The following is a 22,950-nucleotide window of genomic DNA, read 5'->3' on the forward strand; positions in this document are numbered from 1 at the left end:
AAGCCCAGGAATGTTCTGCAAGGGAGGGTACAGAGCATCTTTTCCTACCTCCATCTCCAAGGGCAGCTTTGCCTCATTTTGACAGAGGCAAGCAGCTGAAAGAATGAAATTTCATCTCAAATCACATCTGTGATGGAGAAAAAAAAATCGCAGTGCTAACACTCTGCTTTGGGTCAGGTTGATGCTGCTAATGAATGAGCAAAATGTGAGCTTTTGGGTAGCATTGAAGTCTCTTCAGAGGGATGCCATTGGAAAGGACTCCCCTAAGTGTCTGTTCATGTTTTCTTCACCGGAGGAGCAGATGCAAAAGGAAGGGAGGTATGATTTGTGAGAGCTGCTATTACTGTCTGGCCTCCTTGGTTGGAGTTGCTGAGTCCCAGCATTGCAGTGTTTGAGTGACCTACCACACTCTGCAGATAAACACAGATCCCAAGCAGTGTGTTGAGGGAAGCCACCCAGCAAGGGATGTTTGGAATTTATGATTTATGAATAGTAATGGGCCTGCCACACAGCTCAACAGATACTTATCGCTTTGCTGTTTGCATATAAATACAGAGGGGAGATATTTGGACCTGCTGAAAGCGGCTGAGGAAGACACAGCATGCAGAGAAGCCTGCACTGCCATAAAGCTGCTGGCAGCGGTGACTTGTGGGAGGAGGTGAGTTATGGTTTCTGACAGGACATCCTGGACATGCACAGGAGCACTGTGATGGGCCCCTTCTCTCCAGGACAAAGGAAGGGCATAAACAGAAATTAATGGACTGGCTGAGGCTTTCAGGTGAGGTGGTGCTCTGCTTCATTCCTCTGCTCAGGCAGGGTCTTTTCCAGCCTCGAAAAAAACTGCTAAAAATACTCTGGAGGTATGAGGCCATGTGGATGCCACAGGAGGGAGCAGGCATCCCAGCCTTGCTACTGCCAACCCCCAGCAGCAACAACGCTCGACCAGCCTGGTGATTGCTCATGGTCCAGTCCTGGCAGCCTGGAGCTGGGCACAGACTCCATTAAGCTGCGTCTCCATGGGGCTCTGCAGCTGCGGCCAGGCTGCCGCTGGGTTGCTTTGATGCCTCCCCATCCAGGAGCTGGTGGAGGTGTCAGTCCTCTGCAACCACCCAGGTTCAGTCAGCCCACCTCTTCACAAATTGTGAAAAACTAGCCAGATGAGAGCTAACGTGGCTTCCTCCCACCAGGATAGTGTGTTCTGGGGCGGGAGTCCTCAGCTCTCAGAATGAAGTGGATACAGCAACAGGAAAGGGAAGGATGAGATTTTTTGCAGGGATAGTAGCAAAGCCAACAGAGCTGCACTCGTGCAGAGTTTAACCAGCCCTCCTCCCTCAAGGTTAAGGTTGACTATTCTCAGTCCTATTGCCCTGCAAAGGAAACTGAGGCAGAAAGCATGGGGGTAGCCAAGCTGTCATATTGCAGCATGCCTATCATCCATGTACAAGCTACATGTGCTCATTTGTGTCTGTTTGTATTTACCCTCCCAGGGAAATGCAAGAGCAGCTCATTAAATAGCGTGACAAATAACTTCTGTCGCTGTCGATTCCATTGTTTGCGTCTCTAAAATGTTTACGTGTGCTACTTTGGGATATATAGTCAGGCCCCATTGAGCACATGAATGGGCAAGTATTAGAGCTGTAAAGCAACACCTTGGATTTGCCATCTCTGCAACTCACTTAATTAAGGGATCTGTATCCAGAAAGCAGAAAATGCACATTTCTCATTACAAAAGGTGAAATTTCTGAAATCCATTAGATACACAGTAGGATAAAAATGTGCAAGGTTCCCACACACTGCTATGTCAATGCATCTTGTTCCTCTTCTATAATGCCCCCTGCTATTCTGAGCAAAAATCTTCCAGTGCATTTCTGCTGATGTGCCTCAAACCTCAGGTCTGACACTCCGCTAATCCCAGCCAGTCTTCCCTCAACATTTTTACAGCGCAGCCTTATACTGATGGGCTTCAACTTTTGCTATTCAAAGAAATAACAAGCAGAAACCAGCTCCTTGGGTTCCACCTCCAATGAACTGGGGCAAACAACATAGTAGATATCCCTACGGCAAAAAGCCCCCCAGAAATGCGCCACGTGCTATATAACAAGCTTCAAACTGTTTCTCCCAAACTGGAGATGGCAGCCAGAGCCTCAGCTATAAAGGAGAAAGAGAGCACAGGAAACTCTGGGCATGACAATGACTTAGGTCCTGACAGTAATTTGGGTATCCCCAGTTCTGACAGCACCCCGAGAGTTTACCAGATGTGGCTGTTATGGAAGTCTGCCAGGGACTTAGAAGGGAGAGACTGAGGTTGAACCAGCACATGGCTTTGGCAGAACCCTTTGGTTCCTGCATGCCTCAGTTCCCCTAGGCCTTAGGCAGAGATAACGACACTTCTCCCACGGTGAGGGCACCTGTGGGAGGGGACCATCTATGTATGAATTGCTTTGCAAGCAACCTGGAAAGGAGAGATGGTAGAAAGTACAGTTTCCAGCTGAGGTGTCTCAGCACTGTTGTACCTCTGTGTTTGAGAGCTGAAACCAGGGCTGCTTCCCATACGTGAAGATCTCCCAGAGGATCACCCCGAAGCTCCAGACATCACTCTCTGTTGTGAACTTCCTGTACATGATGCTCTCCGGAGGCATCCAGCGGATAGGCAGCATGGTGTGTCCTCCGACCTGGGTGAGGGCAAAGGCACAAGGAAAGCTGAGTGATGAGAACCCCGAGGAAGGGATCATGTCCACATGATGTGGACAAACACAGGGCATCCCTGTAAGCTACATCAACAAGGAGCTGTTCAAAAAAGCTGGGCTGGCTACTGCCTCCCCGACCGCCCATGGGCTTACCTACCAATCCCACCTGGTTAACATGATGGATAGGGAGTGAAATGTTTCAAGATAAATGATGGCCTCTCCTCCCAAAATGGGCTTGAAAAGAAATCAAACGACAAAATGCCAAGAGCATACTCCAACCCTATAGTCTGATGAACCAGGAGGCAAGGCAAGAAACAGTGTTCAGCAAAGTATTGCACTGAGTTTTGCAGGGCCTCAGTGCTCTGGGGCACCCACCAGAAATATAGGGTGAGGTTTGTCCCTCCTCGGTAAGGTTTTCTAAAAGTCATGCACAGGCATCTGCACATCACCTAGTGCCATGAAAGATTTTGTGCTCATAAAACTGTGCTACAGGCTTTTTTTCAAAGAGTGCTTTGAATATGTAAATGACTGCAGGACCACACTGCAAAAAGGCGGTCTGTTTGTAAAGAACAGGCTCTTACAGGCAGGGATATGCCCAGCATTTAATGGAGGCAAGAAAACCAGCCCCTTTGGAGAGTTTGGCAATGGAAGAGCCCATGGGTGAAGTCCCATTGGGGTATGCCAAGCCAGGGAAAGGCTCTTTCTCTGTCAGGGTCTGCTCTTCTCCAGGGCACATGAATCCAGCAGGTACACAGCAGGTTTGCAGGATACATGCGAACAGTTTGAAAGCAGATGGATTTACCTTCAGATTCACTAGAGATTTCTAAACAAGTGTCTCTGAGCAGGACAAGTTTTTCTCTGTTCTGTCCTACATAAGAAGCACCATCTGTGGGGAAACAGCTAATTGATAAGGCCAGGCAGTGCTGGAAGCAGTACTGCTGCAAGTCTCCAGCACTCATTTCTACTGAGGATAAAGCGTCCAAGGTTTTAGCGGTGATGAAAAAGAGTGCTTTTGTGGTGCTGCTTGGAAGACTGCTTGTCTCATTACAGGCACCAAAAAAGCAAGTGCTAATAACTTTGTAGCACTCTATGTGAATCAGGCAGAAATCTCTCTGGTCCTGCGAAGCATCACAGGGAGGAGGTATCTGGTATCTAGGTTTCCAGCATATGTGTGGCTATTCAAAATAATGAGATTGTTGTGTTTACTTGGATGAAAACTTTCCTTCTACAAACAAAAGCTCTTGGTTGAGCTGCCAGTTTTCCAAAGCTGCTACAGTTTTGCCTGATTAAAGCAGAACTAGTGTGGGGAGGGGTCAGCACAGAGACACACTGCAGTGCTTGGAAGCAAGAGGGAGAGTGCTGGGGAGGTGTGTTGGAACAGGGTGTGAAATGGGTATGATGCTTAGCAGGCTCTCTGCACGAAGGGTGTGAGTCAGACTTCTCTGGGGTTTGGCAGAATTTGGACTTTGGGTTTGCAATGTTGTACTCAGAGGTCTGCAGACCAGCTTTTTTTTCTAATTTTGAAACAGACCTTCCTTCAACAAAGAGGAGGAGTTTTGAAAGTCTCAGGAACATCACTGTTTCCTAAGTGCAGAGGTGCTCAGAACTGCAACACATGAAGATAAAAAGCTCATTGCAGCTGTACACCTCCTGTTTAGAGATGGCTTGGCTGGTGTGTTCTCAGCTCGCTTCTCTGAACTCTCTTCCGTAATGGAAATTGAAATATGCTTTTCTTTGTTTGTTCCTTTGAAACCTTGGCTGCAATTCTAGCTCTTTCCTGCATTCCCAGCTTTTACAAGTTGCTTTCTTTTCTTGTGAAGGGCTCTGAGGAAATGTTATCAACAGAACAGGACATATATCGAACTTGATTGTTGTAAAAAATGTTTTGTGCTAATGTTTATTTTATTATCCTTTAAGTAGCCCTAAGTTTTCAGTTTTCCAACAACCTCCAACAAAATGATCACTTATTGCAAAGCTCTCTGTGTTTGCAGTATCCTGAATCTTGCAGGATCACTTGCAATTACAAGTCGTACGATGTGTTGAGCACAGTCAACTCCCTTTTGAACAGGTCTTACAGCAGTTCAGAATCTATGAACCAGCTTCTCAGCTTACACAAAGAATATTAGCGCAGTATTGCTTGAATGGGGGGCCCCTCATTTACACCACTTGCGTATCTGGCCCTGAAAGCAGAGTAGACAAGCCATCCCAGTTCTAATAAGCTAAAATAAAGTTGAGGTCTTTCATCTGCTCTAGAGACATCCTGGGGAAGAACTGCCAGTAAAGTGACATACACAGTCAACCGTTGTACCAAGGATGCGACGACAGTCTTGGCTTAGCTCATACGGTGGAGTCCAGGGACGGCCAAAGCATTCCTCCCAGCCCTGTATGTCATGTGAGACATATCTTTTACTAAAAATTAATCTGGTAATAATTACTAATCAAATTAATTTGGGGAGGAAAAGTCCCAAGCAATGCCCAGAAAACATGTGGATCCAGAAAAATATGGCTCAGCTGTGCTCATAAAAAGGAAGGTATTCTTTGCAGAGGTATTCTTTGCATCCCAAACAGGGTGCCACATTTTTGAGAGTGAATGTTAAGTCTTGCACTTACTAGCTGGCTATAAGCAGAACAGGCATCAATTAAACTATACCATAAAAGCACTCCAATGCCTAGCCTGACACATAAGGCTGACTATTACGTTTTAAAGCATTGCTTTTGACTATCCCTTACTGCTTCCCTCACAAACTGATTAGGATTAAAATTCCCATTTCACAGATGAGAAAACAGATGCAGGAAGGCTGGGGAAGGCCCTGCGCTGAAGCTGTGTAGTAAGTCAACACTAAGTTGAGTCTCCCTGGTCTGTGGTCAGCCATACCCTGTTACTTGCTGGTGTAGCAAAATGATTTAGAGCTGAGCACAGAGGGCTTGTGCTACTGATGCCATAGGAAGCAGAGTGTGTTCAGAGTGACAGAAATCCTTTGCATAACATGTAGTGGCTGCGAGTTGTATTATGCCACTGTAGACTTGCACGTGACTCCCATGGCTACACACTTCTTTTACAGGACCAGCCATTGCCAGAAGAATAAAAGTAAAATGATGCTATTAAATCAGGCTAAAAAAAAAAGGATGCTGTTTTTTTTCTTTTGCAAAGTTTACATGGCATGTCCTTGGCTTTGCAAAGAATCGTTACCATGTCTTCAGAGAGATGCTGAAAGTTTATTTCAGGCAAACATCTGTTTGCTCAGAGCTGGGCCTGGCAGGTTTCGGTCCATGTAAGACTGATGCTTGTCAGAAGCATGCTGCTTCTGAGTCTTTTCTAAACCCGTCACGTCATCTTCCTACCCCATCTTCCTCCATTTCCCTTGGGAGCCAGGGATGGGGGAGCCCAGCGATCATGCAGGTTCATCTTCTAAAGGCCTCTAAGGGTAAAATATCCTCAAACAGTGGCATTGTAACATCTCCCCTGGAGACACTCCACAACCTGGAAGAGGGATTTGCTTTCAAGCAAATAAAGCAAGTAAATCCTCCTCTGTTCCTCTCTTTAAATCCTAAGACGCTGCCAAGCTCACCCTTTCTCCTTGTTATTTTAATGCTTCATAGACCTGCAGACTGGCCTCTTTATCCCATTGTCATGGCTGTCTAGCTTTGCTTGACATTTTTAGCTCTCTGACTTTCTCCCCCTAGATAAACTCTCCATGCCCACATTGACATGTTACTCCCACTGCTTTGCTTTTTCAGTTTGAAGTACTATCCTGGTAATAAACAGAACAATAAGTGCACATCCTTTGAGTGGCCAAAGTTTCCTTCTTCTGTATCCATTTTAAGATCACAGTATCACCTACTCGTTTCCACCCCTTTCTAATGGATACTCCCAAGTGCATGACCTGGTCTACAGCCACGTTTCTGATACTCCAGGGCACCTGGCCTCTGCTCTGAAGCCTCATTACACATCCAAGCCTGTAGACTTGCAAGATAACCAGCCACTCCCTTGGAGTAGCTTATTGCTGTATTAGATATGAACCTCGGGGAGCTGGGGGAGGTTCGTGAAAGGCCAGCATTAATGGCCATTAGGGAGAGAGATAATTACTTAATGCTAGTACAGCACTTTGACGATGTAAAGCTATATAAGTGCTATGTACAAGTAGGAGGCTTATAAGGCTTGGGGTTTGTCTGCTACCAAGGAAAGCTGGTGTCTGGGGAAAAGATTCTCCTTGTCCCACCTTTCTGAATGACATCCAGCTGATTAGGAAAGGAAAAGATGGCTTGTTATCCCCAGTGAGTTCGACAGTACAGCAGCAGGTAGTGGAGCAGCACCGTTCAGCAAAGACTGTGCACTATGCCTGCAGTTTGGGCCGCTGACAGAGATACCATGGAAATCAAAACCAAAGTATGGCTGAAAAGCCCTCATGAGAACTCTGGACTGGTGGGAATCCAGAGACTAACACATTAAAGGCAGCTGTTTGTGAGCAGTGCTGTTTTCCCCCTCCCGGCTCACATACCAGCTCCTGGGCTGTAGCCCAGGGTGGCATTCAGAGGGGAGGTACCGAGCCATCCACTCCATGCTCACAGTTGAAGGTTGCTTCATGGATCTGTTAAGAACAGAGTTTGGTCTCTGCCATACTCTAAGGCAGTATTTTATTTTCCTTTTTGTGCAGTTTCCTTCCCAACTTTGAAATAAAAAGAAAAATAAGCCCGTGCTTTTGTTTTCCTTAGTCATTTGACATTCACTTTCCAAGGTCATTTGACAGCTTTCTTCCTGTTCCTGGCATACTTCAGGAAGGCCCTGCTCCTGCTCCTGCCTTGGGAAAGTCACAAGAACTACTCACTGTAGGTGTCTTCATATGGTGCAGCATTATTTGAACTTCCCTTTCATGTGCAGGAAGTTGAGACATTTGAGTTTGAACAGAATCATGTAGCAGTAGTGGAGACCTTGGCACCATTTTTCTCCAGGAAAATCCAACACTCAGTCCCCTCGATGTAATGATAACACACGCATTCCCCAAATGCTGTCTCTGTTCCTGCTGCTGTAGGTAGGGATGACCTGGGATCTTATTTAATTGCAGACTTGGCTGTCATCCCAGGCTGGGCTGCACCAGAACACATGTCCTTTAGCCCTCAGTTCTAGGAGCTGGGTGATCCCTGGAAGATACTTAGCTCTGAACCTTCCCCCAGCAGCCAGATGTACGTCCCCATCAGGACACGCTGATTCCTGCTGCGGGCAGGATGTGTTATTCAGCAGTTCTGGACAGCCTTGTATGAATAAGAGCCGCAGGTGGCTCGGTGACCCAAGAGGACACAAGGGCAAAAAAAAGCAATGCAAGCAAGAAGCAGGAAAACCACCCCTGTTTGGCTAAGTTGAGCTCTTGGAGAAAAACAAACAGCAAACAAAACTGCTGTAGATCATGCCTTTGTTAGTCGAAGTCTGTCAGATCAGGCTGGGGCAGGAGAAGGTGGCTTCTCAGGGACAAGGCAAAGGGCAGTACGTGGTTATGGCTGGGGATGCAGGAGACACTCCTTTCTCGCCTCCAGTGCTGCATCCAGCAGCACTGAGAGATTCTTCCCGATCACATGTGCCTGTATTTTGCCTGCGTGGGTCCTGACAAATTCCTGGGCACCTTTTGCAAAGCAGAGAGATTAACTGCCATGCCAGACAGAGCTGAGCTTTGCTGAACCTTAGCTGTCCTCTACTCCATAGTTTTAACTGTCACCTTACTGGGCTCTTAAGTACCCAAGTGGTTTAAATCAGAGGTAGCTGAATGTAACTGCAAGTTGTGACTGGGTGTGATTCCGAGTACTTTATCTGTCATTTTCCTTCAGCTTATCCAGAAAGAAAGGCTCTAGCTATAGCTGAGATTACACCATTGCCAGAATTACTCTGCCCACAAAATATCCCCAAGGTGTTCTCCTGACTGAGAGGCGTCACGCGTTACGGCTGTACCAGCCCTCGGGCTGAGCCTCTTCTAAGCGACTCAAAAGCCATCACTGCAAACTCTGCATAGCCCTGTCCTTGCGTTCAGGTCCTGTGCCTTTGCTGCCGCGCTGTCATAGCCAGTGCTGAACATGAGCTGAAGAACACTCAGCAAATAAGAAAAAGCTTCCTCCAAAGATTTTGACTTGACTTAGTGTGTCCTCACCATGCAGCACTCTGCATGTGTACGCTCTGCTTTCTGGGAATGGCAGATGTGATCCTCTCCTAATCCTCACTTTCTACGCCAACCACCTCTTCCATTGCAGGCTCTGGCAGTGCCGCAGCGTGGGGCTTGCTGCCTGCTCCCCTGCATGCCAGTGACTGAAGACATCTCACAGCAATTTGCAAGCGATCACAGAGGGGTTTTGGAAAATTACAGAACGCCCAAAGCAACCTGCAGCTGCCTCTCCTACTTGCCTGCAGCTGCACTGGGTGTCCCAGCCGTGGCCGAAGCAGGGAAGATGCAGGTCACTTGCTGCCAGAGGGGAGTGCTGGACTTAACCAGGGAGAGCATGAGGAAAAGAACCAAATGTCCGCATCATGAGGTGATGTAAGGAGCCAGATGGACTTGCTCAGGAGCAGGAAAGACTGACCAGGCAGGGTTAATGTGAAAATGAGAAAGGGGTGAGACCTTCCTGCTGTCAGTAGGACTGTTTGGCAGGGGACTGTTTGTTCCCCCCAGATGCACACACTGTGTTTAAACATGAGTCTAAAAATAAAGCCTGCCGTTGACATTGTTTTTCCTTACTTCATTTAACAATCTAGTTGCTTTATGACCTGTAATTCTGAATCACGTTGAATCAAGCGGTATAATTTGCAAGCAGGGACAGCGGCCTTTCTCCCCCTTCCCCTCATCTCTGCTCCACTGACTGTGTTTTAATCCCACGGTTTTCAGCATTCCTAATGAGCCATTAACAAGCTGCCAATTACTTATGCAAATGAGGGGGGGCAGACATGGAGGGGTGGCTGTAGCTAGAGGTAAATTCTGCTACCTCAAAACGGCCTGAGATAAATCACTGCTGCTCTAAGAGCTGCCTGTACCCAAGAGTCCTCTCAGTTATATTATCTGCCATCTAAAAATGCCAGAGGTAATGCAGAGGATGGTTAGAAAAGGGAAACAGAGGAGTAATCGCACATATATTTTTAATTATGTTTGCCAATAATCTATTTGGTGTGCTCCTTACCACAGCTCACCCCTCCTATTTACTTCCCAGGACTCAAAGCAGCAGCACCCACTGCTAGAAAAGGGCTGCACAACCAGCCTGCAGAGGATCAAAGGCCAGTTTCTTATCTTTGTAGAAGTAAATGCTCCAAAAGCCATGATCTCCAACACAGGGACATAAACTGTAAGAAACCCCACCCTTGCCTCATTCAGCTGGGGAGAGGTGAGCGCACCTAGTAACGAAGTCAGCAAGGCCACCACCACGTCCCAGCAGGTCCTACACCACCACCCTGACAGTTGCTGCTAGAGCCTGCCAGGTGAAGAAGAGGTGACCAGCCTCCTGAGCCCCTGGACCACCTACTGAAAGTTTCTTTTGGTCCAGAGTAACAAAACCCCACGCTAGGATCTCGGACAGTGGAGGAAAGTGGTAGCATGAGGGAAAGATTCACCGGTAGAAGACCCAGTGGCTTCCCAGGAGTCCCACTGCTGGGATGTGGGTTGGCACTGGGCAGCTGTGCAGAGGGGTGCATGCAGATGGTGGCCTCTGCGGTCTTCTGCACCACAGCCACAACACGGGCACCACATCTAGGCTGTTCAAAAGCTACCAACTAAGCCACCTTTCCCTGGCCACTGCCCAGACAACAGCAGGTGCTGAGAAGGCCACTAAACCTAGTCAAACTACAGCCATCACGTAGTTTGTCAGGCACCGTATGGATTTACCATTTTGTCTCCACCAGGCTGGAGATCCTTGTACCACGCCACACTCTTCCAGGACAGGCCTGCTCAGAGACATGCAATATCCGTGAAACAGCACAGCTGTCGGCTAGATACAGCTTCAAAGGGGATCTGTAGTCTGCAAAGACTGCATGTGCCAACAGAAATTGTCCATGACTGATCTGCATTATCATTTTGCAGTGAGCTGGTAATGCTACAAGAAGTGTTTAATAGCTCAAAAGCTAATCAGATAGAGACTAAGTTAAACCATCATGATGCAAGAAACGCGTCCATCAGGATTCTGCTCTTTGGCGGACGCAGAGAATGAAAATCAGCTCAGTTTCTGGCTTCAGAAAGTAGGAAGATTTTCCCAATAAATCTCAACCTGGCTACATAAAAGTGAAGTCTCAAAATGGCCTGAGAAATGCAGTTTAGGAAATAGGACCAATAAAACACTTGCATGTATGATCACCCTACACTAAAATGCTTCCAGATTAGTATCTCATAATCTCCCCTACCACCGTCCCTCTCTCTCTGTCCTGACAGTGACTCCCCTCTGGGTAACCCATAATGCTCTGTCTTTGTCTGCAGCCAGAGCCATTCCAGGCTGAAGACTATACGTGACTTAGATAAGGCTCCATTACTTAACTTGTAGATGCTGGACAATCAGTTCAACTGCCTTAGCATTAATCATAATCATATTCAAAATTCATTAAGCTAGATTGTTTGGAAATCTATTTCTTGTTAATGTCAGAATCACTGAGCATAGCCCCGGCAGTGTATAGAGAGAAATTTAATACATTGGGAACTCCCGTATAATAAATGGGAACTCCCTATAGAAGCAGAACCTTTCTTTACGTGCAGCTGGACTCTGGCAGCTCCTGCCTGGTTTGTCATTTGTGAATTTTGTTAAGTAGCAGTGAAACACTCTGAGCATGCTGGCTGTCGGCTGATCAAGAGGCATCTATAGAAATATGTAGCTGAGTATGGAGTTTTTAAGGGGGAAGCTTAGATGCTCAGATCCATGCCCACAAATCTTAATAATACCTTTTGTATCTAAAAACTGGCCAGGCAACCCAGAGACTTTCATGCACAATCATGGTGTAGAGGTACAAAAATCTAAAGTCCTTTAAAAATAGAAACCTGTTCCTTGCTTTCCTGAAAACTTTCATTAGATTAGAGGATGGGGCTTTAGTACTTCACCAAGATGAAAAACTTTGAGCAATAAAATAGCTGGATCACTCCTTCCAGCCAGTTTCCTGTAGGCCAATTGAGGACGGTTCCCAATGGTGCGCTCCCTAATGGTTTATTTGGCCTGTTTAAGCATTTTGGATGATGGTGCTTTCCTTCAGGTACGAGTTCTCACCCTCTAGTCGCACAGTGGTTTCTCAGCAGGGTAACATCACAGAAATACAGAACAACTTCAGAAGATGCATACTCTTTGTCTCCTAATGAAGGCAGTGCAGGCACAGATGGCATCTCAGACAAACACGTTGCAAGCAGTTTTAAAATAAAGAGCTCATCATCAGAGGCTGCAGTGTCACACCTACTAATGATGCAATTAAACTCATCAGTGCCGGTGGGAAAGCTGTGCCAGCTCTGGCACTGCTGAATGGAGAGCTGCATTTCACGGCAAAGGCAAACCCCAGCCTGCCACCTCCTCCCCCTGCCATGATTTAGGTCCCTGTAGAGACACACTGAATATATGAAGCCAGTGGATGAACCTCCGGACACCTAAAATACAGGGGGTTGCCCTGGACATGCCCTTCCCATGCCTGCCTGAAGCATCCCCGTCAAAATGTGATGTGGCTTACAGAGGGGAGGCTGCAGATGGTGACAACAGCCAAAGATGGACAGGCGCAGGAGAGCGACTGCACCCACCAGCACAGCTGCAGTGGGGGAGCAGCAGCAGCACTGGGAAGTGGCAGAACTAAAACCATCAACAGCCCAAATGGTGGCATGTGCAGAAAGTGGGGCTGGGGTTTGGCCATAGGATTGTGATAGAAAACAAGCTAAATTTGAAAATCTGAAGACATAAAGCATTGCAGCCTCTCCTACTGTTTGTCCACCCAAGACTTTCTGTGCATTGAAATTTCCTCCATTCTTTATCAAGTTTTCCAGATGCCCTTGAGTAGGAGAGAACTGCTGGAGTCCCATGCATTTTAAACCACTGTGTTAAAATTCTTCCTCCCTACTTCATTTAGCCAGGAGTGTAAATAAATAAGCAAACCCACAAACACAGGAACCTGGTTCCCAGATGCCATTAGAGCCCTCAAGCACTAAGTGGCCATCGTAGATATCGCTAGTTGCCTTCTGCTCCCCTTCCTGCAGCCAGTCAGACACTCCACCCCAGGGAGCCCCACCGGGACCATTCAACAAACCCAACACCCGGCAGGACACATCTGACTGTTTCTGCCGTAATAGAGGACTTCTTCTAGATGGTCAGCTCTCCGAACTAGGCGAGTTTTCCTAGAGGAGTCTCCAGCCACCAGCTCTCCATTAGGGTTAGCCACAAGAGGAAGGGCAGAAGGAGAAAGTGAGTCTAAAGAAACCGCTAATGTTCTGCAGTGTCTGATAGGATGAATGACCCCTGCAGACATATGCTGAGCAGACAGGACAGTCCTCAATTATGTCATTGCTGGAGCATTTACTTCAAGGAGAAACGTGACTACAAATGCTGGGCTTAAAGCCTTGGCTGTTTTTACCGCCTCTGGAGAAGCTGCTCTGGTCCAAGAGTGTTAGGTATGTGTGTGCATCATGCACAGGCAGTGACACACATGTCTGCGTATGAAACAGCTTTACAGCCCGAAGAGTAAAGCTGAAAAAAACCTGTTAAATTTCATTCTGCCCTCTTTCCTTTGTGAGAGAGGCCCTAAAGGATTTGCTAAGGTATTGATGGGTGCCAATCCATATATCCCGGCGGGTAACCCACAGCCTCTGTCAGGAAATCACAAGCAAATCTTGCCTACATGATGGAAATTTCCTGCTCGCCACAGATTTTCCCCAGCCTCATCCTCACCGCATTATCCCTGTGCTGACTTCTATATACTTCTCTCAATGTTTTCTAACCTTCAGGCTCACAACTTTGTAAATATTTGCAGTCAGGTAGCACATTTCCCCACTCTGGTCATTCTTTAGACAAACTATTTTCATACAGCTCTTTCTATCCTCAGCAATCAATTGTTTCACACTGTCTTTGCTTCTGCTGCGCCTCTGCAGAAACTGTTGACCTTACGGATACTCTTTGTGGGGCTGAATCAGGGACACATGGCTATGTAATAAGAGGGTATTTAAAATAATGACTGCTGTAGAGGCACACGCTTTGCTTTTTGACTTGGGCTCTTTACATGGATGGCTTCAGAAAGGCATTTGTTTCACTGGCACACTGAAAGCCATAGGCTTGCTGGGGAGCTGCCACCCCACGAGGGACTGTGCTTGGTTCAAGGAGGACAGGGTTTATAAAGACAAAATGTAATTTGCCCTGGGGCAGCCACAATCTCACTTTTACAGCAATACTTGCTGTATATTGATCATAACCTGCTCGGTGCTTTATTAGCCACCCGAGGTGCGATGAGCTGCTACTGGCATTTGTGCTTGATAATCAAAGGCATTTGTCATTCTTTGAAATGTTCTGTGAGTAGGTGTTTGATTTGGGTGCATGTAAAAGAGGGCAGCAGTCTGGAGCAAGAGGCAGGGAGGCAACGGGCATAGGTAGGGTGTCCTGCTGCCCACCCCTGTCCTGACCCACAGGGCATCCCCACTGCAGCATCCCACGTGACCCCATGGACACCATCCCACAGGGCAGGATCCCGTGGCTGTGCAGCTCTGTGGCTCAGCAGCATCCTCCACCACTGGCAAAGCTCTGCCTGAGGAAGCTTGAAGAGCAGCAGCCATTGCTGCCGTTCAGCCCGCAGCCGCCCAGCACCCATAGCTCCCTTGAAGCCCTCCTTTCTCTTTTGCCTTTCCCTCATTTCCTAGACAAACTGCTCTGGGTTTTTTTCCTCCCTCTCACTGGCAGGTACAGGTGGCTTGACGCCTCCCCCAGCTTGAATTTTAAACTATATAACAGCTTTAAATGCACCTAACGAGGTTTCAGTCTGCACTTTGCTGCCATCCCTCTGCTTCTCTGACACTGGGAAGGAGAGTGGTTTGGAAACCCAACCCAGACTTCACTGCACTGGAAGTCTAATTACATGGTAACTGGTGACCTTGTAAGTACGGGGTAATCTGCTGCGTAATACCAGGGTAAATTATCCCAGTACTTCTGTCTTTTCCACTGCAGCCTTCCGCAGAGACAAAAATACAGCCAGTTAAATGGTAATTAATCTTTAAATCATTTGGCACTTACCCAGGCCAATGAGGAGTGACCAGCAGAAGCCCACTGGCTCTCGCAGGGCAAGGGACCAGTTCAGGAGCCACCGCTCTGGGACTGTCTGGTGTCACTTGGCCAGAGCAGGGGCTACTTTGTCACCCAGCCTCTCCGGGTGCCAGATGCCTAAGGCAGCAGGTATGGGCTGCTTTCTCGGAGCTGGATGTAGCTCTCTTGCCTGCCCTGTGTCAGGCATCGCTTATTCGGAGGGACACATCCAAAGCCATCTGCAGGAGGAAGGGGGCACCAGGAGCATGTGGATGCCCAAGGGGAACAGGCAGCCACCCTGTCTGTGTTAGCAGGATGGGGCCAGAGGTTCGGAGTGGCTCACCCGTGATGGGGGTGAACCATCTGGAGCACTTCCTTACCCTCACCACGAGGGAGGTGCATGGGAACGCACCAACACTTTCCTCTGAAACCACCCAAACCATCCAGGCACAGCCTCAGGCATTCACCCTGCAAAACTCCAGGAAAACCGGCTGAGAGATGCGCTTCATTCCCTCCCACACTAACAGCCTGTCGCCCTGGGGCTGGGGGCTGCCTGTCTGACCCCTGGTACCTCTATGGCACCAAAATATATTTGCATACATTTTAGACCCGCTGACATCATTCTTTCTGGAGACCTTCAGGTTCTTACAGTAACTACGGTAATGATTTTCAGATTATAGACTAATAAAATATTTTAATTTGTTAGGAACATTAAGGTGGGCACTGTACGATTCTTATGACATTTAAATACTGCTTAAAAAAAAAAAAAAAAAGAAGGGGGGGAGTTCTGAGTGCATTTCTTTTCCAGACAAGAGCACTGAAATAGAAAGTCAAAATCCTACACACTGGTACCCAGATCAGCTCTGACACCTCCCCTCCATGCCTGTTTCACTTGAATACCTGCCAAGTTAAACAAGAAAACATGAGATTGCAGTGTCCTAGTTGCAGCCCCGGTTTTGGCAAGCGAGCCCTCCTCCTTAGTCACTGTGCGGCAGCGACCTGATCTAAGCATGTACGACTCCGTGTGCCATTGCCCTCTATGGGCTGGGTCACAACTAATGGGTAACACAGAGGTTTTGCACCTCAGCCTATACTCACCCTTTTCTCCCCCCTGCCCATTCGTTGTGGGCTCTGATTAACTAACCAGACAAGACTAAAGCAAGCAAGCCATGGCTTTAGAGCATCCCGTCATTTCCGTGGCATGCAACGTACACCGTGTGCCATAAGGCAGACTGCTGCATCAGCCCCTTTCCTCTGGCTGGGTAGAAATTGCACAGTTTGGAGTGCATAAGACTGCTGAATAAAGCAGGAGCATTTTGGAGGAGGAAAATTGCCCTTGCAGCTCCATGGGTTGATATGGCTGATAGCTCTGTCCTTCGCCTCCTAACCTGTAAAATGGGGCAATGCAACTCACTGCCTTCTCAAAGATGCTGTGCAGGTAGTGGCTTGTACAGTAAAGCAATAAATGGCATGGGAAAGCCTGCCAAGAAAGGGAAAAACAGTCAAATGTTTAGCCTAGCGTTAGTTATACCAGGCAAAAGAGACAGAGGGTTACACAATGAATATTATGGAGAAGAATAGCAAAGAAGTTCCTTTGTTCTGTGAGTACTTTTGCCTGTACCTCAACTGGATCATACAAGATTAACGGCAGGTGATTATGTAAAGTCTGTACTACAAGGCAGAGGCAAGTGTGAGCTTGGGCCTCCCCATTATCATTACCTGACCTTGCACGCTCCCTTTTGCAACCTCAGCATTTTTTTGCAGATAGGATTTTTGGGTGGTTATTTTAAGAAAACTGTGTTAAATTTCTTGCTTCTGTGCCAGATACCTGCTGTTTAACAAACGGGCCATGACTAAGCATAGACTGGAAATTAGAAGCATCTATGAGTGAAAGCAATGAGATTCTGGGACTGTCTTCCCTTAGGAGCACATTTAATAGTGGTGCTTGATTATGAAAAGGATAAATCTGATGTGATTGATGCAACAGGGGATTGGATTTGATGATCCAGGGAATCCCTTCCAGCCTTCTCTACTCCTAATGAATTTATTTTCTAAGGACGGGGGGGATGCAGTGCTCTACTGATGGCAAACAACAGAGAAAAGTGGGTACCTGCTGATGGTTAATGGGTCTCCAACCCTAGACTTAACCACTTCCCATCACCAAGAAGGTGGAGCAAGTGTCTCTCCTGGTTCTGCCCATCCTGAAAACACCAAGCAGAGGTGGGAGCAAGGATCCTACCTGCTTCCCTCTTTGCATTTTCCAACTACCAAGGACTTGGAAAATGCACTTTCCTTGAACCAGTACTGCAAATGTCTCAGGTCACAGGTTCCCTGTGCATTTCTAAGGTACTTACCTGTCTCCCAAAACCATAATGCCTGTATCCCCTGCAATCTTTTTTTCATGTGAATCTCCTCAGTGAAGATGATCAGGGATCATCTTTTAACAATGGGAAACTGAGGCACAGAAGGACTAACTGATCTGCTATGACGGCAGAGGACATCGGTAACATGGAAGGGACCCACAGCCCAGTCCAAAGCTGGGATCTCACTGCTGGACTCTCCTCTGTGCACTTAACTGTGCTTTCCCTTTCACAACAGGAATAGCGGAGCAGAAAGTATCTTTCAGCCCAAGCATTCACTGGTCTGGGATTCCCATCCTCTGCCAAGCCAAGGGGGCTGAGTCTGGGGTTCCTGAGGGGAAAGTGCAAGGCTGTTTCCGAAGGAACGCACAGGGAAAGTGGTTATGTTTCTTTTCCCCCTGAGTAGTTTAAATTCTTTAATTCCTACTTGCTAATAAGATAAAATGCTGTGATTTCTGCAGGATCAAATGGTGCAGGATAAGCTAAGGCTGTTTATTAATTAACATGCTTTCAGGGCTGGGAAAAAAATAACAAAAAGATGCAACAGGGTTGTAGATGATAGCTATAAATATGACCCAGACATTACCTGCCACGACATTTTAGCCAAGGGGAAGCTGTCATGTTAGTGCTGGGCATGGCACTCTGATAGTGAATAAAACCCATAAATGAGAGGGCAATGCTTTCCGTCTAGAAAATGTGGCTGTTCACAGACACGGGCTACAATTTTCCAGGGCCTGATCCTGCAAATAATACCAGGTATAGCACTTCAGTGTGTCAGTGCTCCGCTGGCCTCCCCAGGGACTGCTTGGAGCAGGGAGTGCTAAGCTCAGTGGTAAACGGTTGCAGGATCAGATTCATAGTGCGCCAAGCATTTTGGATGAAAAGAGCTATAAAGAAGTCACATATTATTATGTCACATTGCAAAGGTCAACCCCAGTATTTGTTCTGTCATAAGGACATGATTGAAAGGCAAAAAACAGTGTCAGGGCACAGGGGAAAATAATTTTTTAAAAACTGCCCTCAGGGCTGAGGATACAGAATTACATCAGTGCTTAGAACTAAATTCCCATCCACACCCTGCAATTCAATTTTGGCTCAGAAAGGCATAAATGTAACAAAATAATCTTTCAGCAGCACATCTTATCCGCTGACATATCCTCTGTAAAATCAGCAATACCTGAACTCACACTCCTGTGTGATCCTTGCAACAGTCGGGAACTGCCAGAGCCCTGTTCTGTCACGGATCCCAGCAGCACTTCGCAGGATCCACTCAGGTCCTTAACATCGTGTAGGCGTTCACTTAACCCCCATCGCTGATTGGGCAGGAGAAGTGTTGGGATGCTGGGAGGAGGCTGGGCAGGGGGACAGCTAGTCCTCCATCACCTGGCCAGGAGCATACACCTCCCCTAGCAATGTCACAGGGAGGTTTGGGGCATGGGACCCTGGTAGCTTGTCCCAGTCATGGCTACTTTGGAAATATTTATGACCATCTCTCTGGGCTTGCTGGCACGGGGGAGCTATTAAGAAATAAAGTAAGGAAGCCATCACTTTCCTGCCTTAATTTAAGAGGGGTCATGACTGCTCCACACAGACAGTGTCTTTGGGTGGATTCGCTCAATCCATTTCCAAAACCAACTCAAGACAAGGCTCCCCAACTTTCTGGATCAGCAGAGCACTTCCTTGTGTGCCAGCAGCAAAACCTTATAGAACAATCCAGTTCAATGTTTGCCCCTCTCACAGGCTTCTGCAGTTCACCTCTAGAAGCCTTGCAGCTTGCTAGCGGTGGCTTCTGCAGTGCTGCAACACCTGGGGACCCACCGAGCCGAGCATCACTACACAGAGGCTCCAGCACAACAGTATGGTGGCCCACCTCTGTGGGAGAGAAAGCAGGGCCAACAGAGGTGTTACCAGCCCTCAGCTGGCTCACATGGCTCCCATCAGCCACCACCTTGGCAAACCAAAACGCCTTTGCACTGCTAGAGCACCTCCAGGCAAGGGGTGGGAGCAGCAGCGGAGCAGCGATGGTTAACATCCACTAATCGCAGCTGCAAGCACCCAACCGGGCACCGGGCAGACACCTAGGCTGCATCTAGACCAGCAGACAGAAGGCGTCAGGGCTGTCATCTGACAGTCCAACTGGTCCAATGGTCTGGTTTTAGTCTGCGCCAATTTGACGGTATCTGAAGGACTGTTGAGAGGACAATGCAAGTCAGGGGCAGTCCCCAGGGAGCAGTGCACATGCCACCCTGCTTGGAGGTGCGGAGTGGTTGAGCTGCACAGAGGCAAACCATGCTGCACTCAGTGCCATCAGAGCCAGAGGACGGCACACACCGTCCACTAGTGCAGAGACAGCTGGACACCCACGGGGGAAGACTGCACTGAAGACTATTGCATTCATCCCATATTATCTCACCATACAGACAGGCCCCAGAGAGTTACTACAGTAGAAACACGTGCAGTTCCCATCACACACAAGAGCCCCTTTGCTGCCAAACGCACTAGACCCGACCAAGTCCCAAAGCTGCTCAACCCCACGTGTCATGTCATGCTCAAGCGGTACCAGTCCCCCGCTTCCAGCTGCCCCAGGGGTCGAGATCCACTCACTGTTGCAGCTGCCGGCGGTGCCAGTCTCTGTCGCTGCCACGCTGCGCTGAACTGGCCCTTCGGACGCGGCCCTTCCTGACAGTGAATGGGTGAAAACAAGGGAAGGAGACAAACAAAAGAGAAGGGAAGGGTGAGAGAGGGAGGGAGGGATGGAGGGAATGAAGCAAGGGGACAAGAAGGGAAAGGGTATGTCTTTAACCGAACCATACGTCTTTCGCTGGCTGCAACATCCCAACACTGCACAACCCTTGCTGCGAGGGCACGGGGCAGGTGAGACCCTCTGGCCCTGGTCACCACCACCTCGCACCCCACACCATCACCTGCCCTCGTGCAGAGGGAGGGTGACCTGGGTGAGAGTCAAGGGGTGGGGGGGTGGCCTCCTGAAGCTTCTTCTTGGACTGTGAAGCCACATTCCTTGGGGGTTCCAGAGTCCCTGTCCAGACAGGAGAAGTTTTAGGGGGCTTGAGCGGCTCCTCTGTATCGGGTACATAAGCATCCTGCTCCTTGCCCATTGCCAGCCCTCCTGGGCACAGTGCAGGGACTCATCTGCCTCTTCCAGCAGAACAAGACCCAGACCTGATGTCTTTACTCAGGCTTAAGCTCGGGGTAGCCTGAGTTAAGGGCATCGTTGGCCAAATGTCCCAGTGAAGCACCTCGTACATCACCCTATGCTTCCCCAAAAGTCTTCGTCCCGTTGGTACTGTCACAGGTTGGGGGAGGAAGGAAAAAATTCATCCCACAGCTTCTGATCACCCATAAACCTGCCAGCGCTCACAAAACTGAACCTTCAGAGGGGACAAGGGAAGAAGCAGAAAATACAGCGCTACATTTTCCAGCATATCAAAGTAGGAAAGATTTGGGGAATGGGAGGGACGAGAAGGGGCAGGGATCTCAGTGTGCAAATTAGGAGTAAATGAGGAGCATAAGGGCTGCTGACTTCCTAGTAAGGTGTTCATGTTCCCACGGGGACAAAAAAGGAGACAAATTCCCAAGACAAAAGGGCAGTTGATGAGCACGGTGATTTGGGGGGACACTCCTGGCTGTGCTACTTAGGAGCTCAGGCTGACATCTGCCTGGGGAATATCAAAAATACGGCCTCAGGGTGTGTCCAGCTAGTCATCACCCTGGGCAGCTTCCTACTCCGCACCAGAGGTGAAAATTGAGCTGCTAAATGTAGCCGACAGCTCATTCCGCTTGGGGAATTGCCCCGTGAATGACTGACTCACCTCCCTTCCCAAAAGGTTGAGGTGGGAAATGGGTGGGGGAAAAGCATAGGAAATGGTTTCATGATGGTTGTTTAAATTGCCTCTGCATTAGTGTTACAGTTAGAGAAAAAGAAAAGAGAGATCTATCGCATAAAGCCACATCCTAAAGACAGCTGTGGCAGAGCTATGGACATTGGAAAGAAGTAGAGTAAATGAAGTCATCCAGCAGTGGAAAAAAAACAACCCATCAATATAACATAGTGCAGAACAAAGCAAATTCTACCTCAAACACAGAGCTGAAAGAGAAACATCTTCCTCTGTCAGATCTATTACCATGCATTTATTCCAATAACAAATAACTAACCCAGAGAGTTACCCAAACCTGATTTATTCCTCCATCTAAGTAAATATGAAGAGGCAGCCGAATCTGACTGTAAAAACCACTGATCTCATATGTTTTCCTTGTATGTATTGGAAAAAATAGGAGTGGAGTTTCTGCCTTGCTGCCAGGGGATGCTGGCAAAGCATTTGAGCTATAGATATTGTATCTTGTCACTAATGACTGCAGGGAACTAAAAAGGATTTGGATTTTTTAATGCTTCACATTAATTGATAATTTGGTCTCAGAATCCACAGCGGAACACAGGATTTGCTATATTGGATCAGTCTAGTGGCCCATAAAATCTGGCATCTTGCCTCAGTGATGCTCAGAAAAATTATCATCCCATGTCTTTGCTTATAAGATTGCTGGCCATTTCTGTAAGGCCATACAACTGAGGAAGACAAAAGGTCTTTCTGGCCTGCACAGCAAGGCTCTTTAAAACCCTGACACGTGGTTTTGGCAGGGCTGTATTACATCTGTTTGGGTTTTTTTTAATGCAAGGAAGAAACTCTGTTAATGACAAACATTTTCAGCAGACATGCTGCTGGTTTTCCTCTTGGTCACCACCACCGACATAGTGAGAACTTGTGTCTTCAGAGGGCAAATGAGAACATGACTGAGGCCAGAGGGGGGAAGATGCCTTGTACTGAGCAGAATAATATTGATTAGGCAGCATAAAGCTTTCCCTCACTAATTCCTTTAGCAATCTTCTGTGTTGCTGGAGTAATTGCATGGGGAAGAGAGAGGTGGAATCATTTAAGCGTTCAAAGCTTGACACACACCAAGAAAAGATTCCTATTTTGTGTGTGTGTGCAATTTTGTGCATCGTTGCCCCTTGATTGGGCAGTGAACATGCTCTCTTTGACAGCCTAGCCCTAAACAGCCTGTGCATTAAAGACAGCTGCTTGCAAACAGGGGCTTTCTCCATCCAGCTGCTGTGGTGGAGCTCTCTGTGGCTGTGACTATGAAACTGGGGGGGACCAGGCGGGGAAAGCCTGTGGAAACTCTGACCATGCAGGAATCAGGAGGAAAAAAGAAAGGCAATGCTTTTTCCATGCAAACATCTTAATTAAGGAGTATGATGAAGCTATTTACATCTTAATTTTTCTAGGAAGGTCTTCCGTTTGCCTTGAAGCAAGGCATAATTTATACGTGCTCCCACTAAACTGCCTTATAACTTCTTTGCTTCGAGTTCCTTCTGCTGACCATACTGAGATCTGGGGATGCTCCCCACCTTTCCCGACTGATGTGTGATCTCATGGCTCTCCCGATGGTAAAGGAGAGCTGAGATCATGGTCCTGCAGATGGGAAGGCAAGAGGTGGTCACTGGCCAGCTGGGAAGCAGTGAGGAAATGGGTCCAACAACATAGGTAAGTTGAGAGGAGAGAGTTTTACTCATCCAAGTCTCCCTTGATTGTAAGTGGCTGTGCCTTCCAAAGTAGGAACAGTTAATTTCTGTGTGCACAGGAGCACACACACTCTTTCTGGTCTACCTGGGGCTGGAATAATGA

General features: G+C 47.8%; 1 protein-coding gene across 4 annotated transcripts in view; it reads right to left on the bottom strand.

Moving 5' to 3' along the window:
* NTRK3 (neurotrophic receptor tyrosine kinase 3) overlaps positions 1-22,950 on the bottom strand; it is a 232,138-nt gene that overhangs the window by 14,877 nt on the left and 194,311 nt on the right. For 2 of the 4 annotated variants that reach the window (XR_008733243.1, XM_005436616.3), the window contains exons 16-17: positions 19,853-19,927; positions 2,514-2,672 (exon numbers count right to left, since the gene is read on the bottom strand). Coding sequence is in view for 2 of the 4 variants with exons in the window: in XM_005436616.3 (XP_005436673.1) it covers positions 2,514-2,672; positions 19,853-19,927 (234 nt within the window). In the remaining 2 variants the exon portion in view is untranslated. The remainder of the gene's footprint in view (positions 1-2,513; positions 2,673-19,852; positions 19,928-22,950) is intronic. The other 2 variants (XR_008733244.1, XM_005436617.4) reach the window with 1 other exon arrangement.

This window comes from Falco cherrug, chromosome 7 (genome assembly GCF_023634085.1).
Source record: "Falco cherrug isolate bFalChe1 chromosome 7, bFalChe1.pri, whole genome shotgun sequence".
Classification (NCBI taxonomy): domain Eukaryota; kingdom Metazoa; phylum Chordata; class Aves; order Falconiformes; family Falconidae; genus Falco; species Falco cherrug.